The sequence below is a fragment of the Amphimedon queenslandica genome, unplaced genomic scaffold, assembly GCF_000090795.2.
Source record: "Amphimedon queenslandica unplaced genomic scaffold, v1.1 AMPQUscaffold_13446, whole genome shotgun sequence".
In the NCBI taxonomy this organism is placed as follows: domain Eukaryota; kingdom Metazoa; phylum Porifera; class Demospongiae; order Haplosclerida; family Niphatidae; genus Amphimedon; species Amphimedon queenslandica.
This window is the reverse complement of record NW_003546318.1, coordinates 269,756-288,313: the sequence shown is the minus strand read 5'-3', so window position 1 is coordinate 288,313 and position 18,558 is coordinate 269,756. Positions and strand designations below refer to the sequence as shown.

The 18,558-nt window shown below is 35.3% G+C and overlaps 4 protein-coding genes across 5 annotated transcripts; 3 read left to right on the top strand and 1 right to left on the bottom strand.

Annotated features, from left to right (window-relative positions):
- Window positions 1-108: 108 nt before the first annotated feature.
- Window positions 109-2,424, top strand: LOC109581340 (uncharacterized). 2 transcript variants are annotated; one of them, XM_019995392.1, is made up of 3 exons: window positions 109-825; window positions 941-1,140; window positions 2,370-2,424. In XM_019995392.1, the coding sequence occupies exons 1-3, from the start codon at window positions 631-633 to the stop codon at window positions 2,407-2,409; spliced, it is 435 nt and encodes a 144-aa protein (XP_019850951.1). In that variant the 5' UTR covers window positions 109-630; the 3' UTR covers window positions 2,410-2,424. The 2 variants fall into 2 exon arrangements, with proteins under 2 accessions (XP_019850951.1, XP_019850952.1); XM_019995393.1 differs by lacking the exon at window positions 2,370-2,424 and adding an exon at window positions 1,195-1,566 and having other exon boundaries at window positions 114-825.
- Window positions 2,425-2,850: 426 nt separating this feature from the next.
- Window positions 2,851-3,644, top strand: LOC109581339 (uncharacterized). Its single transcript, XM_019995391.1, has 3 exons — window positions 2,851-3,214; window positions 3,265-3,470; window positions 3,524-3,644. The coding sequence occupies exons 1-3, from the start codon at window positions 2,897-2,899 to the stop codon at window positions 3,561-3,563; spliced, it is 564 nt and encodes a 187-aa protein (XP_019850950.1). The 5' UTR covers window positions 2,851-2,896; the 3' UTR covers window positions 3,564-3,644.
- Window positions 3,645-3,654: 10 nt separating this feature from the next.
- LOC100631990 (DNA polymerase epsilon subunit 2-like) lies at window positions 3,655-5,239 on the bottom strand. The gene has a single exon (XM_003385867.3). It carries the CDS (start codon window positions 5,227-5,229, stop codon window positions 3,667-3,669), a length of 1,563 nt encoding a protein of 520 aa, XP_003385915.1. The 5' UTR covers window positions 5,230-5,239; the 3' UTR covers window positions 3,655-3,666.
- Window positions 5,240-5,301: 62 nt separating this feature from the next.
- Window positions 5,302-9,003, top strand: LOC100631864 (histone deacetylase 3-like). Its single transcript, XM_019995390.1, has 16 exons — window positions 5,302-5,392; window positions 5,437-5,519; window positions 5,675-5,751; window positions 5,824-5,889; window positions 5,969-6,050; window positions 6,096-6,152; window positions 6,278-6,333; window positions 6,400-6,533; window positions 6,607-6,687; window positions 7,145-7,218; window positions 7,289-7,353; window positions 7,498-7,646; window positions 7,808-7,887; window positions 8,542-8,619; window positions 8,707-8,789; window positions 8,845-9,003. Exons 1-16 carry the CDS (start codon window positions 5,332-5,334, stop codon window positions 8,921-8,923), a joined length of 1,305 nt encoding a protein of 434 aa, XP_019850949.1. The 5' UTR covers window positions 5,302-5,331; the 3' UTR covers window positions 8,924-9,003.
- Window positions 9,004-18,558: the final 9,555 nt, after the last annotated feature.

Sequence of the window (18,558 nt, the reverse complement as noted above, 5' to 3'; positions counted from 1 at the left end):
TTCACACTGGCAAACGTAATGTGCATTAATTAAACATGTTCACACTAGAGTGGTTTCAAATCAATGTGCATCACTCTCAAAAACTGTGCCAGTGTGAAAAGGCCTTAAGTGTATTACATAACTCAGGACAGGATTATACTATAGTTACTACAGTTCCATGTCACCAGAAGGAAAATGTCTAGTGATTTTATACTTAATATAGTGTGTAATAGTAAATATGTCCATACATGTACATGCTAATACTATAGTTAGTAGCCGAGTTAGTAGCAGTATCAGTTGCATATTACGATCTGGTGCTGTCTTGCTTCGATGCACTGTTGACACTAATGCAATTATAGAAAATCAGGGAAACTCCCTTTACTGCAAACAAAGCACACAAATCAGCTTACTCAATGATATTCAGTAGTTTTTATGAATCTGAGTTGACAGCTTAGCTGTCACCTTAGCCATTATTGTTACTATAAATAGGAGCAGTCAGCATTATGATGTCATTCTTTCAGATTGATCCTTCAGTACTAGTAAATCTAAGCTCTATAAATAGAGCCAAAGGCTAGCCCTATCTATCAGTTACAAATTGGAATAATCTACAATCTATAGCTAATATCATATCTCTTCATTCTCTTCAACACTATGAGTGGACAAAAGGACATTGGTAAAAACACCATCATAGTCTGCATCACTTATTGGCCAGAGTCTGTCAAAGATCTCATCAGCCAGCAGAAGTCCTTACTGATGACAGCAGGCAAGCTTAAAGACAGTGACAAACCACCTCCAGAGTGGTTTAGTGGAGCTGACTTTGTTGCAATTCACAATGACCTAAGAGCTGTAAGTAGTTCTATATATATATATATATACATTAATAAGTGTAGTTTAAAACTTTTAGTAAGCTTTAAAAAAGACATAATTTATAGCCCATGTATCAAAATCTATATTAATATAGAATGCCATGTCAGATGCAGACAGCTATCTCAGTGTGAAGCAGGAAGGATACTGCTTAACTTACTTCCCTACTGATAAGTCTGAGATTCAGCCGGTCGTTGAAGTTAGTGTCAAGTTTCAATCTGGCAATGAAGATACCAATGGGCAAGTTGAGAACCTGATCATAGACCGTATTGGAGACCATTGGCTCAATAAATGCTAGTAAGTTCATTTAGTATTGAGGCTTTGATAGTTTATCAATGTTGTCATTTGTAGTATTAGAAACACATCGAAAACGAAATCAAGCAATTGAAAGTGACTAACAACACCATTAATCCATTGAACTGTTAATATTTTGTCTTCAGTTTCAGTTGATAGTCCTGTATCATATACTATACATAAATAATAATGTTTTTAATAATAACTGTGAACATATTAATAAAGTACTAGTGTATAAGTGAGTGTAGGAGAAGTGTGAATGCGTGAATATTATTTAAAATTATCTATCAAATGGTTATCAGTAAATCCTATACCAACTGGCTGTCCTCGATTGTGTTAGAGTGAGGTATGTATACTCTAAACTCGAAGCCATTCTTAGGAAAAGAGCCTGTATTGACAACCATACAATCGCCCGAAGTCACTGAGAAAGGATTACACTTATCTCCAATCATAACTAAGTCGGGTAGTGGGTAGAGCCTGAGGGCGTGGTCACACATCCAGTAGATAGGCCGAGAGTGGAGGGGGAGAGGACAGAGGTGGCCTTGAGAGAGGATGGTTTTCATGAAGTGGTTGGCCATGTCTGTTCCTTCTGTAGGAAAGCGAACGCAATGACGTGACATTTTTGTTAGGATGTCTTCACAAAATACAACAATCTCCCGAGTGCAGAATTGTATCCTACAAGGATTAGAGCAGAAAGTGACGTTGCTCATCCTATATCTGATGTTAAGTAGGATGGTATAGGGAACCGGGGAGAATATCCCTGGGCCCCGGATCAAGGGGTCCGGGGACAAAAAATTGGGACTTTTTGAGTAGATCAGGATAATTAAGCATTGTGTCACCAAGTGCCTTAAATGAATTTTTTAGTCTTTTGTGTCGGTCAGCACCATAAGGGGTCAAGCTAAGACCTAAGAGCTGCAAGAGATATGTATCTATGCTATGCTTACTGCATATCAACATCTTAATGTAGAATGCCATGTGAGATGCAGAAAGCTGTCTTAGTGCTAAGCAGAAAGGATACTGCTTCACTTACTTCCCTACTGATAAATCTGTAAGTCAGCCAGTGCTTGAAGTTAGTGTTAAGTTTCTATCTGGTGATAAAGATAGCAATGTAAAAATTGAGAAACTAATCATGGATCATATTGGAGGTCATTGGCTCAAAAAATGCTTGTAAGTTATCTACAAGGCTTTGAGTAGTAGACTACCTAGATCTAAATATCAATGTTTATTTTCAGCATTAGAAACACTTTAAAATCAACACCAAGCTGCTTTTAAAGAGACCAATAAATACTTTCAGTTGAGCATCAGTGTTGTACTGTAATTAAAATTTTAATTCAATGATATTCATATATCTGGCTTATTAATAGATTTAGCTGTAGATCTACGTCATTCTTCGTATCAAATGCAAAACAAGCGTAACAGTGTAAAAAATATTCCTATAATTGATTTCACCACCTTGCAAGACTAACTGGATTTTATTAAGACTTATAGAGGCTCTCTCTACCTTCTAATGCTTCTAGAGAAGTCTTTAGACAGTATCTCTATGTTCTCTTGCTGTTAGAAAGCTCTTCACTTTGTCCCAAGTTTAAGCCGCCATTTTGTTTGTCGTGACCACACCCACTACGTAAAGTAGCGTGGGCGGGTGGTTGCTGAGGCTTATCATAGATATTAGAGTAAATGAATAATTAGAGTAATTTCATTTACTCTAATATCTATGGGCTTATGAAACGACCTGGGGCTACGCCCCCAGGTCGTTAATAAAATGAGTGCCTTGAGTAGTAGAGAGAAAGATAGTAAAAATGCAGCAATTGAGATCTGCATCACTTACTGGCCAGATTCAGTCAAGGACCTCATCCGACACCAGTATAGCTTGCAGAGTGACATAATGGAGGCAGATCAGCGAGATTGGGAAGAGATGTATGGCCATAAGCATAGAACTCGGGCTGCATATGATCCTTGGGCTGACTCCTGGGAATCTGACCGGTATAGACGTAGTCCAAGTCCACCGCCACGACCAAGTCCACCTCCAAGGTGGTTCGGCGGAGACGACTTCATCAGCATTCACGATGGCCTAAGAGCTGTAAGTAGATCCTGTCTGATCTAAACCTGTCTGCATGTATTGTTGTATAGAATGTCATTTCAAGAACTAGCTCTACAGTAGACAGTTTCCTTATTGTTAAGGAAGAAAAATGCTACTGTACTTACTCTAGCAGCAGGTCTAAAAGCAAGCCAGTAGTCAATGTTGATGTGCATTATGAATCTGGTGATGAGTGTGATGAGGCTCTTGTGGAACTAATTATGAAGGATATTGACAAACATTGGCTAAATAAGTGCTTGTAAGTTAAACTCAGTATTATTGTAATATTATCTAACCATGTTTTATTTGTAGTATTAGAAACATGTCAAAAGTGAAATCACGTTCACATTGAAAAAGCTAAAACTTATTGCTATTATTTTTGTTTGGTATTAATAGTGATTTTAATAAGTGTGAAGATAGTTATAATAATGAAGTATTATTATCAATAAGTAATGTTATACCAACTGACTGTCCTCGATTGTGTTAGAGTGAGGTATGTACACTCTAAACTCGAAGCCATTCTTAGGAAAAGAGCCAGTATTGACAACCATACAATCGCCCGAAGTCACTGAGAAAGGATTACACTTATCACCAATCATAACTAAGTCGGGTAGTGGGTAGAGCCTGAGGGCGTGGTCATACATCCAGTAGATAGGCCGAGAGTGGAGGGGGAGGGGACAGAGGTGGCCTTGAGAGAGTATGGTCTTGGTAAAGTGGTTGGCCATGTCCGTTCCTTCTGTAGGAAAGCGAACGCAATGACGAGACATCTTTGTTAAGATGTCTTCACGAAATACGACAATCTCCCGAGTGCAGAATTGTATTCTACAAGGATTAGAACAGAAAGTGACATTGCTGATTCTACTGGTAATATCTGATGTTAAGTAGGATGGTATAGGGGGCCGGGGAAGAATATCCCCAGGCCCCGGATCAAGGGGTCCAGGGACAAAGAAAAATTGAGACTTTTCGAGTAGATCTGGATAATTAAGCATAATGTCGCCAAGTGCCTTGAACGAATCTTTTAATCTTTTGTGTCGATCGGCACCGTAAGGGGTGGAGCTAAAATTACCCATAAATATAAAAGCGGCTGGTGGAAAATCAGAATAACCGGAAAACAGAAGAGGGAGCTTCTCAAGGACTTTATCATCATCTAGAAATAAATCCGAGAAGAAAACCAACATGACTCCTTGATTTCCTTTCAGCATATCCTGGAGCTTAACGGAAGCCTTGGCAGCTATTGGTGAAGGCCCACCAAAAAAGTTAACAGTTCCAAAATAATTCCGAGTGATTGCAGAAGACTCAATGGGTGGGCACCCAATGGCCGATAAATGAAAAACTCCATCTTTGAAAAGTCCTTCGGCAAGTACGATAGAGTTCTCGACAAAAAGCCCAGTGTGGAAAAGACAGGCCGAAAGATCTAATTCAATTTTACCTGTCAAATCTTCCAAATAGAATTTCCTCTCCCGTAGCTGTATCAACATACCTAGTACTATTATCTTATCAGGAAGACCAGAACTGCTTAGGAGGTATTCGATCGTGTGCAGTCGAAATTTCGGGCCTTTACTAGACCCAGCCGCTCCAACAACAGGGGGGCTGAAAAGATGATGTCGAACAGTCCGTTGATAAATTAGGTTGTATCGCTCTCGAAAAAGTTTCGTCTTTTGTGTAGCAGATGCAAAGAGCTTCATGGAAGGAAGAGGAATTGGTAGGAATTTTTTCTGGTCGGGATTATAAGTGAAAGGTGGCGTCTCGAATGCATTTATTAGAACTAGCGCTTTATCAGGGTCGGAGTCTGTCTCTTGGTTACATTCTTCTACTGCTGTCTCTATCACATCTTTATCTAGGAGTGATTTCTTTAGTGGCTGCTTCTGAACTGCTTCTATAATGTCGTCTATTATCTGCGTGAGGTCCTCACTGTCTTTATAAAGGTCTAGTACCTCCACTAGGAACGTGGTGGCCTCGTTGGTAAGCTGAAGTCCTTGCAATTTGAAATCAGTTACTATCCTCTTTCTGAAAGCCATTTTATTCCCTCCACCCTCCTTCTTGACTGAGTTGACGCCTTGATTTGATACTGATTCTAATTTGATCACAGTAGATCTAGAACACTCCCTTTGCATGATAAAATGTCCTCCTCTAGGAAAATAGCTTATTTTTATGATCCTGATGTCGGTAGCTTCCATTATGGTGAGGAAGAGAGGGAAGGGAGATGGTTATGTTATATTCTGCAGGTGCTGGTCATCCAATGAAGCCTCACAGATTAGCACTGACCCACACACTTGTTCTTAATTATGGACTCTACAAGAAAATGGAGGTCAGATATTTTGTCTATTATTATGATTCTCTATATATTTATATGCACTATGGAATATGTATTAGGTAATTGGATTTATGGGCAGAATGTTTTTCAAAACGTTATTGTCCAATATTAAATTACGTGCCATTATTATTATTATCATTATTTTTTAGGTATATAGACCATATAAAGCTTCAAAGCTGGACCTGTGCAGGTTTCATGCTGAAGATTATATTGATTTTCTACAAAGGTTTCATAAATCAAGAGACTATAGTCTTTAACTCTCCCTCCTCCTCTCTCTCTTCTCTCTCTCCTCCATTAGGGTTACTCCTCATAATATTTCCGGTTTTACCTCAAGTCTATCAAGATTTAACGTTGGAGACGATTGGTAATACCACACCCACTTTATCACAATTAACTCCACCCACTTTTATTACTTATCATTGACCACACCCATTTCTTGTCAGTCCTGTTTTTCCTGGTTTATACGATTTCTGTTGTGTCTATACTGGTGCCTCTATTGAAGGAGCCATCAAGTTGAATCATGAGGTATTGTATGGTATCATGTGAGAATCATGTGATCTCTCCTATTAGTCATGTGACATTGCTATTAACTGGGCCGGTGGGCTACATCATGCCAAGAAATTTGAAGTAAAATTATTATTATTTATTATTATTATTACTTATTATTATTAATTAATTATTATTATTAATTAATTGTTATTATTAATTAATTATTATTATTAATTAATTAATTACTATTATTAATTTTGTAGGCTTCAGGATTTTGTTATGTCAATGATATTGTCATTGGAATATTAGAATTATTAAAGTAAGCATAATAATCATTTTTAAAACCATCTTTCTACCTCTTATTCTAATTAATGCCCACCTACAGGTACCACCCGAGAGTGTTATACATTGATATTGATATTCACCATGGAGACGGAGTACAGGAGGCATTTTATCTCACAGATCGAGTAATGACTGTCTCCTTTCATAAATATGGAAACTTCTTTTTTCCCGGAACTGGTAAACTTAACCTTTAAACTTTATTACTCTCTCTCTATTTCTTGCTCTACCTTTTTCTTCTCTCTTTTTGAAGGGGATATGTACGAAATTGGAGCTGAAAAGGGAAAGTTTTATTCATTAAATGTACCTCTTAAAGATGGGATTGATGATCAAAGTGAGTCTCATTTAGACCCTGTACTATACAGGGTCTTTGACTTGATTTTGGAGCAACTTTAAAAATTCATAATAAATCCAAATTTGATCAGAATTATCTTAAACTTGATACACAACATAAGTACATGTATACGTATCAGGAAAAATTATAAAAATAAAAAATTCTCACTTTTTCATTTTTGGCAAAATTTGGCCAAGGACCCTGTACTATAGGGACTTTGACCCAATTTTAGAGCAACTTTAAAAATTCGTAAAAAATCCAAATGTGATCGGAATCAGCCCAAACTTGATACACAACATAAGTACATGTATATGTATCAGGAAATATTTTTAAAATGAAGAATTCTCTCCTTTTTTTTGGCGAAATTTGGCCCGTGACGCTGTACTATAATACATGGGGTTTGGCCTGATTTTTGAAATATTAAATCACTCCTGATTTATTAATTATTATTTATTAGGCTACATATTGTTGTTCAAGCCAATCATTCACTCAGTCATAGAGCACTACAGACCATCCTGCATTGTATTGCAGGTACAATATATTTTAAATATACCTATATCTATTGTTGTGATAATTATTTCATTATTTCTTATTGCTATAGTGTGGTGCAGATTCTCTGGGATGTGATAGGCTAGGCTGCTTTAATTTAAGCATTAAAGCACACGGGTAATGTACTACCCCTTTATCTTACACCATTACCTTTTTCTTTTCATTCTCTTTATCCTTCTTTCTCTTTCTCCTACCATTACCATTCTTTTCCTCTCTCTCCCTCATCTCTCTTGTTCCTTCCATTTCTCTCTCCTCCTCCAGTGAATGTGTTAAATATGTCAAGTCATTCAATATACCCACACTAGTACTGGGAGGTGGTGGGTACACTATTCGTAATGTTGCTAGATGCTGGACGTATGAGACATCATTATTACTGGACACTGATATCAGCAATGAGCTACCATATACAGGTATAGCATAGGAAGAATTGTATAATTGATATAAGTAATATTTGAATGGGCTTTCCTTGTATAATTTGATTGGGTAGTCTTGTAATATGAGCAGTATTTGAATAGGCTTTCCTTGTATAATTTGATTGGGTAGTCTTGTAAATTTTTGTTGTCTTTTATAGAATATTTTGAGTATTTTGGTCCTGATTTCACACTCCATCCTGATGTGAGTACTAAAATGGAGAACCAGAACACAAGACAAGTTAGTTTCCTATTTGCTCTAATATCTTACAAGCATTGTAGCTGTTATTTCCTACACTCACTCATAGTTTTTAGACTATTTTTTTCATATTCAATTTTCCTTTTTGATTGTTTAGAGAGCCTGAAGGGCTTAAGTACAATATTTTAGTTTAGTTTCCATCGTGTGTGGTCACTGTTTTGGTGTCCTCTGAGTATTGTCACATAGTAATTGTGCATGAATGAGTAACTCTATATTACACTCATTTATATATACTAGTAGTACTATGTTAATGTACAGTACTGCATTACATAAAAGTACTGTACTAACATATATTGCATGAACATAAAGTATTGAGTCTCTCAAGTTTTATTGTGCTTGAAATCTCCTTCAGTAGGCATGACCAACAACAAAATTCCTTTGCCATATTTGCATATTTGTATTGTGTATGCACAATTATTATGTATGAAGTGTAGTCCATTATGTATTATTATGTTTATCATGAGAGCAGCTACATATGCTATTTTGTATAACTAAGGGTGCAACAGTGATAAGTTTTTTATATGTAAAAGAGTTCTAACACTCTCATGATTTTACTGTTTTACCATTGATACACTAAAACTTTTCTTTTAGCTCATTGTTCTTTCACCTTTCTCTCTTTCTCTCTTTCTCTCTCAGTATTTAGATCAGATCAAGCAACATGTTTTAGAAAATTTAAGAATATTACCACACTCCCCTAGTGTACAGATGCACCAAGTAATGACATACAATACAATGTACTTTATTTGTCAGTGTGTGTGTTAGCTTGTTATTTTGTTACTCTCATACTGTGTACTGTATTAGGTTCCTCCTGATATGCTAAGTATGGAGGTACCTGAAGAACCTTCACTTGATGTTCGAGAAACCCAACATGAAACTGACTCAAGGTATTTATTATTATTATTATTATTATTAGTAACTTTACATGTACTTTTATGATAGAGTTGAGCATTCCGCTGAATATTATGACAGTGATAAAGATCAAGATTTAACATACCATCATAACATTGACAATGTTTAACTATCATTATTAATTCACACAACAAGGCTACTGTACAATTTAATAGAGTAATGGTCTGATGTGGTTCTCAAGAGTTGTCACAGTTGTGTAAACTATTCTTGTAATTGCTATTACTATGAGTTACAGGAATAGTTTTTACATGACAATTCATGAGAATTGTCCCCCATACCATTATATAAAAGGCATAGCGCTATTAACCTTAAGCTCCAGTTGAAAAACTACCACACTGTGAGATAGAATGGACATGGAAGGTGGTGATAAAGCATTTGTGGTCCAATTGAAGAGTCTTGGAGTAGCTGAAAATGATCTAGAGCAGTCTAAAGAGATGAAAGAAGTGCCAATTGAAGAATTTCGTAAGAAAATTCGTTCTGAAGCTTCTGACAAGAACGAAACTCAAGAGGAATTGTCAAGCACAAACGAGAAAATTGAAACTAGCAAAGACAAGGAAAATGAAACTACAGATGAGAATTCAAACCCAAATTTGAATGATGAGGCAATGACTAGATTAGATGCAATAAATGAGGAAAAGGAAGAAATATTACCCACCAATGCAGATTCAAATAACGAAGAACCAGGAAGCATTGATGCAATAAAGGAAGAAATACCAGTCACAAGTGAATCCAATACAGATTCAAATAATGAGGAACCAGAAAGTTTGGACACAATAAAGAAAGAAATCCCACTCACAAGTGAATTCAATGCAGATCCAAATAATGAGGAACTGATAACAGGAGATGTGATTAAGGTGGAAATACCAGCCACAAATGAAATCGATGCAGATGGCTTCGAACAAGTTTCGATTAAAAAGGAAGATAAGTCTGATCCAGTTTATTACTTGCCAGATGAAAGCTATTACGATTCAAAGGGATATGATTGCTGCCAGTCTTGTAGTTGCAATTGCCCATCATGTTTTGATTTTGCTGCTCTTATAAAATGTCCCTCTTCTGATCGTTGCAATTGCTGTGATTGCTGTGATTTAGATGATTGTGCCAAATCCTTAAAATTACCAGATTCAAGAATAATTCGAAAAGCTCGTTTGATTGGAGCGAAAATCCTTGCTGCAGTTATTCTAAGAAGATTATACATTATACCTGTCATTCGTGAAGTTATTGTATACATTGGGTTGATTATCGCTGTTGTTTCGCTAATCACATCTTCAATAAAGTTACATAACACCATACACAGTGACCAAAGGCAACTGGAAAAAACTTTGATTTTTATTGGTTTTGGTTTTAGTATGTTTGGCCTGGCGTTTACTGCCATTGATTCTTTTCTTCGTTTTCGTCATCATGGCTGCCGAGTATTTAAGAGAGCATATAGAAAAGAGGAAGTGGTTCAGGAAGGTGATGAAGATAAAGCAGAATTATGCGATGATAAGTGTCCCCGCTGCGAAGGAATTTGCGGTAAAAGTTGCGTTATTGTCATGGATGTTATTCGAATTATTGTATTAGAAACAATCTTCTATCCCGATTTACTCATCCAAGTGTTTCAATTCATTTTGCTGCTAGTAGATAACAATTACAATTCAAAAATGATTGCTGCTTTGACCTGGTTTACTACTCTCCAGGGTCTTTTGAAAAATTCGATATTTGTCTATGCACATAAAGGATTTATTCTTATTGGCATTATCTTTTCAATTCGTAAAGTCAAAAAAGAAGAGAAGTGGAACAGTGGCCTGTTTATTATATATTTTGTCTGCTACATGTTTGGACTGATGATTCTACAGATATCAATGATCGTTATCATTGGTGAGAGGTTTCGCTATGAGTATACCAACTATGAAGCTATAGAAATGAGTGGTCAGTTGTGGTACATGATAATCTTTACTTTTTTGGTACCACTTATTGGAGTTTTTATGTTTCTTGTCGTTCATCATGTCTGGACAATGACGCTACCTGTAGATGTCACGTATGACATGATTTTCAAGAAAATACATACTAAAGGACATAAGACAAAGGTTCTGGAAAGAGAAATTGGAGACAAAACTGAGTTTGAGAAAGATTATCAAGAATTAGAAGAAGTCCCAAATTGGAGAAAGTTCATTCACCCATACATTAGTCCACTCCATATTGTTCTAATATTTGGTTATTTTTTATTGTTTGCAGGATTTTTCATATGCTGTACTGTCGATGGTACTCTTGGAAATTGGTTTTGGCTGTACCTTGCAACTGGTGTCATGGCTGTGCTAGTTAATATTAATGCTACTGGTGTTACTATTGTGTGGGTGGTCATATTGACTGGAGTCATTGCTACAATTGCTGCAATTGTTGCTGCTGTAATTGGAACGATTGCAATAATTATTGCCTTTTGTCTTGCTATTTTAGCTGTTTTTTTTATTTTTTCTGCCATATGCAGCAATAATAAACAACAATAATTTAAACTTTCTATTGATCACTATTTTTACACATTTTTAAGAGTGATTATAAAATAATACAACTTTTATGCATTTTCTAGCTCAGAGCCAATGCTGATTGCCATAACAGTGTATGATAACAAATTGTTTAACCACATGCATCTTTGATTATTCACAGTGTCTAACAGTCTTACAGTGCACATAGCAAGCATAGTGATATCAGTAGGCACAGTCATCATTTGAATGGACACTAATGTGAGATACTACAACCTTAATATTATCTACTTCATCTCAATTGCAATCTACACCATGTGGCCATTCATTGCTATAACAGCAACAAGGGTAATACTAAAACTACCTATTACACAATTCCGTGGGAAAGCTTACTTACTACCTAAAAGATGAAGCATATCTGTCATTCACTTGTTGCTTCATTCCATTCAGCTTGTTACTTTGTCACTCTCATACTGTGTACTGTATTAGGTTCCTCCTGATATGCTAAGGATGGAGGTACCTGAAGAACTTTTACTTGATCTTCGACTTCGTGAAACCCAACATGAAACTGACTTAAGATACTATTATTTTTATTATTATTAGTGGTATTATACATGTACTTTTATGATTAGAGTTAAGCATTCAGCTGAATATTATGAGAGTGATAAAGATCAAGATTTAACATACCATCATAACATTGACAATGTTTAACTATCATATTATAACATGTAGATATACCAATAAAATAAAAACAGTAGCATGAATAATGCAATCCAGCAATAAATATCTTCAAAAATACTTTGATGCCTAGCTTCCTCAAATACACGGGAAAGTAGCATGTTTCCAAGTATACAACTATCACAGTATCTGTTGCCAAGAGTATTTGAACTTCTTTTGTTGTTTTGACAAAGAAGATATAGTGACAGGCTCTGATCATTATTGTCTTTAATAGCAACTTAAATCTCAGCTATAGTCATCTGCTTGTTGCAGTTTCTAGTGAATTTTGTATTTTGTTACTGGCTACTTGTTACTACCAAAGTTCTGGTTTTAAAGAAATTTTGTGAGTTTTTGCAGATCATTCATTTTAGCAATGGGAAATTACAGTTACTATTATTACACTATTTTTTTAGCATTAGACCCAATCACTCCAGTGATACTTTTATTTTTTACATATTTTTATGTCATTATCATTCTTTTCATAAACAAATGCTGTATTTGCTCTCAGCAGCATACTAATAATAGCGAAGGTAAAGTCTTTAAGGCATTTAAAGCAATCACTGTTGCTGCAGCTAGAGGCCTTTTTGGAGCAGGTGCTATTAAAAGAAGAGATGATGTGAATCCAGTTTGTCTAGAAATTCATGGAAAGTTATATAAAGCAAATGTAATTGTTTTATTATCACTATTGCACTATGTTTTAGCTGTGCTAATTGCAATATCAATTGTATTTATTGCATTCTCTGTTCACATTTCAAGTGATCCTGATGAATGTAATAATCAAACTGTTGACTGCTTCATTTTCAATATAACTGGTGATAATTTCCTTAATGGGACAAATGAAATAGATTGTTCATCATTATTAGAATTGTACAATGAGATGAAAGAAGAGGTTTATGCCGAGTGCTATATATGCTACCAACCAGCCAAGGTTTTAGCATTACTCGGTGGATATATTACCTTTGTACCTCCTTTAATGTTCAGTTTTAGCAATGCAGTACATACATTTATATTTGAGAACAGCCTCAAAAACAAACCTCAAAAATTTTGTCTTATTTTTTCTGCAATTTTATTTATTTCAAATTTGGGCCCTTATGTGTATTTTTTTCTGATTATTTTTAAGTACGACTCTTGGCACCGGTATGTCAAACACATAAATAATAATGATGCATCATTTTGGGGACGATTATCTGCAATAATAATGACATTTTCTTCATTTTTGGCATACCCATGGTTTTGGCTTGGAAACTATCAACATGAACCTCCACAGAAAAATGGGTATGTTGATGTTGAGCTTGGCAATTTTCATAATCATATAGATGAATTTGAAGAATCGGAACACTGAATTCTAGTTCTCTTCAAACTTATTTCTGATAAATAATTCTTATGCTCATAATTATTTAGATATTACATTTCCATGCATAGTTATCAAAAACTATTCTTAGTTCATTTTTGTAAATGCATACATTTTAGTTAGATTTAGTGATTTTAATTTTATTTCTGAGTTTAAAAATTGGCAAAAAAGGCTGCGTTGGGTGGTGTTATCATTTTATTTTTTATTGTTATGACAGATAACACACTACTAGATCTACACACATCGATAACATGAAATATGATTGATGCAATGTTAGTCTAAAAATTTATGATATTAACAGTTATCTACTTTAAATTTCGCATATGGTCAAAGCCTAAAAATGGGGGGCTCTGCTACCCTGATATTATAAATTTGGACAGCTGCCCTCCTGCCCCCGATCACATTTTTACAATTTGTCATCATAGTGACAGCCTATGAGCTGTAATGTAGTGATATTGCTATTCCTATCCTAACAGTCTGACAGTGCAGCAGCACAGTAGCAGTGACAGCAGCAGTAGGTACAGGATACTATCTATCAGTCATCATTAGAAGACAAGGCAATGGACACTAATGTGAGATACTACAACCTTAATGCTATCTACTTCATTGCAATTGCAATCTACACCATTTGGCCATTCATTGCTATAATAGCAACAAGTCAAGGGTAATACTAAAACTACCTATTACACAATTCCGTGGGAAAGCTTACTACCTAAGAGATGAAGCATTCAACCTTCTAGTGAACTTCTCTCAGTATCTTTATGGCAGTGAGAGTATCACATATGAGAATGACCACTTGAAAATCAATGGGAAATAGATCTACTACCAGAAAAATGACAATGCTCTACAAATGCTCCTATACTACAATGGTATAGTGATAGTAAGTCTAGTGGTACTGTCTTTAAGGTTCCTAGTTGGTGAGGAAACCTCTACCGACTGTGTAAACAATGCTAATTGCTTTATAGCCGATGACACAAATTTTACAGAGAGAATTATGAATTGCTCTGAGTATGCAAATGAGAAAGTTATCTGTCAGTTGTTTCGCCTATTTCTGCCATTGGGTTTATTGGCGGATTAATGCAAGTTCTACCACTACTCACTTTTTGGGTCTGCACAAAAATATTATTAAAATTCACCAGCAAAGGGAAAAGTGTTAAGATCCCATTGACTGTTTATAAGCTACATGATATTGTATATGGCAAATGGATTATTGCTATTTCTACTACTAATAACATATATCCATCCAGAATTGGAAGAGATAATACTAGGAAAACTGCTCCTGGATGAAGAGAGTTGGTCAGAAATTATAAGCTTTTGTGTTCTAATTCTTACACTGATCAGTTGCCCCTGGCATCTTTTAGTGGACGCAAAGTTACCAGTGGAAAATGAAGTAACTGAGAATGAGCAAGAGATAGAAATGAAAGACTTTACAATTTGAAAACAGGTTTAATAGACTATGAAGATAGATTTGTGTGAACTTTTATCAAAATACATATTTATGCTGCTTGACATTGCTTTATTTGTAAATTGATTGTAATAACTGATTCTACTCATGACACCTCATCCTACATAGCACTATAAGCTCATAGCATGCAAAGCATGCACTGCATCAGTTAATGTAGTTCAGAAGCATGAGCAACTAGGGCATTGTTTAATAATACACACAGCTCCTGTTTGCATTTATGGTTTCTGTGAATTGTAAGTAATGAACTAGTAAAACATCCCAAGTTCATGCAATATCTCCTATATCACTAGTCTATCTTTCTCTCTATTGTTTAATATTCTTGAGCCTAAAAACGACATACAATCTGCTATGGTCATAGCTAGATAGATTTAGCTTTGTTATGAACATATTTATGATATGATGGAGTACCACTCTCACTAGAAATATGCTAAAGCTGCGGTATAGTAAACTAAAAAATTGTGTTAAATAAAACTGTAAATTATATCACTACTTTGATAGTACTCTAAGTTATTTTTATACTTTATATAGCAACTAAACTGTGAAAATTCATAAGAATCATCTCATGTCATTATATAAGGGCTTGTTTTGAATTATTAGCCTTAGTTCAGAAGTAGGCCTACTACTGAGGATTTTGAATCAGAAGGGACATGGCAACTGTTCAATGTGCAGCCAAACCAAAAACAAAAAAGCGAAAGAAAAAGGTAGCTGTAAAGAAACCTGAAATAGATGAAGATCTATCTCTTGATGATAAAGAGCAGCCTTTGCCTGATGAGGAAGAAGTAAAAATACCAGTAGTTTCATTGTCTGAGGTTCTCAAACATGATGATCTTGAAGTTTCTGATGTTAAAGGAATTGAAGAAGAGCTGCTAAACAAAAATGAAGAGAGTGAAGAAAGGCCAGATTCAAGTGAGGACTTAGATCACAAGATAAACCATGAGGAAAATGAAAGAACAAATGAGGGCTTAAAGGATAAAAGAATCGATGAAATAAATGAGGAAAAGGAGGAAGCACCAGTTACCACCACAGATGAAGTTGATGTAGACTCGCATCATGATTCAAATGACAAGGAAATAAGTGTGGATGCAGCAATGGAAGAAACAACACTTATAGATAAAGCTAAAGCAGATTCAAATAATGAGAAACCGATCAGCGTTGATGTAATAAAGGAGGAAACAACACTCACAGATGAAGCTAAAGCAGATTCAAATAATGAGAAACTGATCAGTGTTGATGCGATAAAGGAGAAAACAACACTCAAAGATGAAGCCAAAGTAGATTCAAATACTGAGAAACTGATCAGTGTTGATGCAAAAAAGGAGGAAACACTGCCTACAATTGAAGCTATCACAAGTTTAGATAATGAGAAACTGATCAGCGTTGATGTGGACCACGTGGTAACTGAAGAAATGTCACTCACAAATCAAGCCAATGCAGATCATTCACATGCCGAGGAAATGATAAAGGAAGAGGTCATAATGGAAACATCACTCATGAATCAAGCAAGTGCAGGTTTATATCATCATTCACACAACGAAGAACTGATGAAGAGCGATGTCGTAATGGAAGCATCCTTCATGAATCAAGCAACTGCAGATTTATGCTATCATTCTTACAATGAAGAAATGATAGAGGGACAGGTTATAACGGAAATGCCTCAAGCCAGTGCAGATTTATATTATTATCCACTTGAAAATCAAACCAGTTATTATCCACTTGAAAATCAAACCAGTTTTTATCCACCTGCAAATCAAACCAGTTATTATCCACTCACTCAAGCCAATGCAGATTTATATTATCAGTCGCATAATGAGAAAATGATGCAGAGGGATGTCGTAATGGAGATGCCACCCACAAATCAATCTAATGCAAATAACCTCCAACAAGTTTCATTAACAAAAAAGAAAGATAAATCTGATCCAATGCATTATTTGCCGAGCGATAGCTTTTATGATTCGTATAGATATAAATGTTGCAAAGCGTCGTGTTGCTGTGATTGCCCCACATGTCTTGATTGTGCTGCTTGTTGCTCTTGCAGTGCTTTCAAGGATTGGAAAATCAAAGATTCAGAAACATTAAAAGCTGCTCGTTTGGATGGAGCGATCACAATTGCAAAAGCTGTTTTAGAAAATATATATAATCCAGTGATTCGTGAAATTATTGTATATTTGGGGTTCATATTTTTATTATATTCACTGGTCGAATCTTCACTTGGATTAGCGGAGGGCCTACAAAGTGATGAAAGGCAGTTGGGGAAAACATTGAACTTTATCGACTTTGGTCTTAGCATGTTTGGCCTGCCATTTACCATTATTGATTCTTTTATTCGTCTTCGTCATAATGGCTGCAGGGTATTTAAGAGATTATGTAAAAGAGAGGCACTGGTCCAGAAAGATGATGAAGATAATGCAGAATGCTGCAATGATAGTTGTGCTTGCGATGGAACTTGTGGTAAAAGTTGCGTTATTGTCATGGATATTGTTCGTATTGTTGTGTTAGAAATAATCTTCTATCCTGAATTAATCGCTCAAATGTTTCAGTTCATCACGCTGCTAGTAGATAACAATTACGATCCAAAAATGATTGCTGTTTTTGATTGGTTCAACGCTCTCAAAGGTCTTTCGGGCATTTTGATATTTGTCTACTTACAAAAAGGATATTTTCTTATTCGCATTATTTTTTCGATTCGTATAATCAATAAAGAAAAAAAATGGAACAGTGACCTACTTATCATATTTTTTGTCTTCTACATGTATGGACTAATGATTCTACAGATATTAATGATCGTTATCATTGCTGAGAGGTTTCGCTATGAATATACCAACAACTTTGGGCCTCTAGAGATGAGTATTCAGTTGTGGTACATGATGATTTTTACCTTTTTGATGCCTTTTATTGGAATTTTTATGTTTTTTTTCGCTCATCATTCCTGGACAAGAACACTACCAGTAACTGTCATATATGAAATTTTTAAAATTTTGCAAACTGAAGGAGAGGGATCAAAACAGCTAGAAAGCTTTATTGGCATAATTCCTTACCTTAAAAAAAGAGCATGGCTATTTACAACTAATCAGTTCAAGAGTGAGTATCAGGAATTAAAAAATGTCTCATTTTGGAACAAGTTCATTCAACCATTTATTAGCCCACTCCATATAGCTGTATTATTTGGTTATTTTCTCTTGTTTTCTGGGTTCTTCTTAAGCAGTACACTCATTGGTCCTTTTGGAAAATGGCAGTCGGGAATGTACATTGGAGCTGGTGCCTTAGCAATACTACTTAACATTTATGCTACTAGTGTTACAATTGTGTGGTTATTCATATTGGCTACTATTATTCTTACTATTGTGGCATTGATTGCTTTTTCCATTGCAATCATTGCAATTGTATTTCTTGGTCTATTTCTACTTTTTATTTGTTCTTGCATGGGTAGCAACAATAATAAATAGTTGCCTATATAACTTTACATGCACATGTGTGTTACTAATTACCTTGATTTTAGTTTTATTCTTATAGTTCAAGAGTTTATAATTTTAGAATGTTTTTAAATGATAATCAACACTACAGGATGATCATTTATATAGCAGACTACTATAGACTATTTATACATACATACATTATCTATACAAACTAAACTAACTGATAAGAACATGTTTTGCATGCTCAAGTTTATAGTGCTATACAGACTACATAGCACTATAAGCTTGAGAATGCAAAGCATGTTTTTATCAGTTAGTTTAGTTTAAAGGCACTAGCAACTA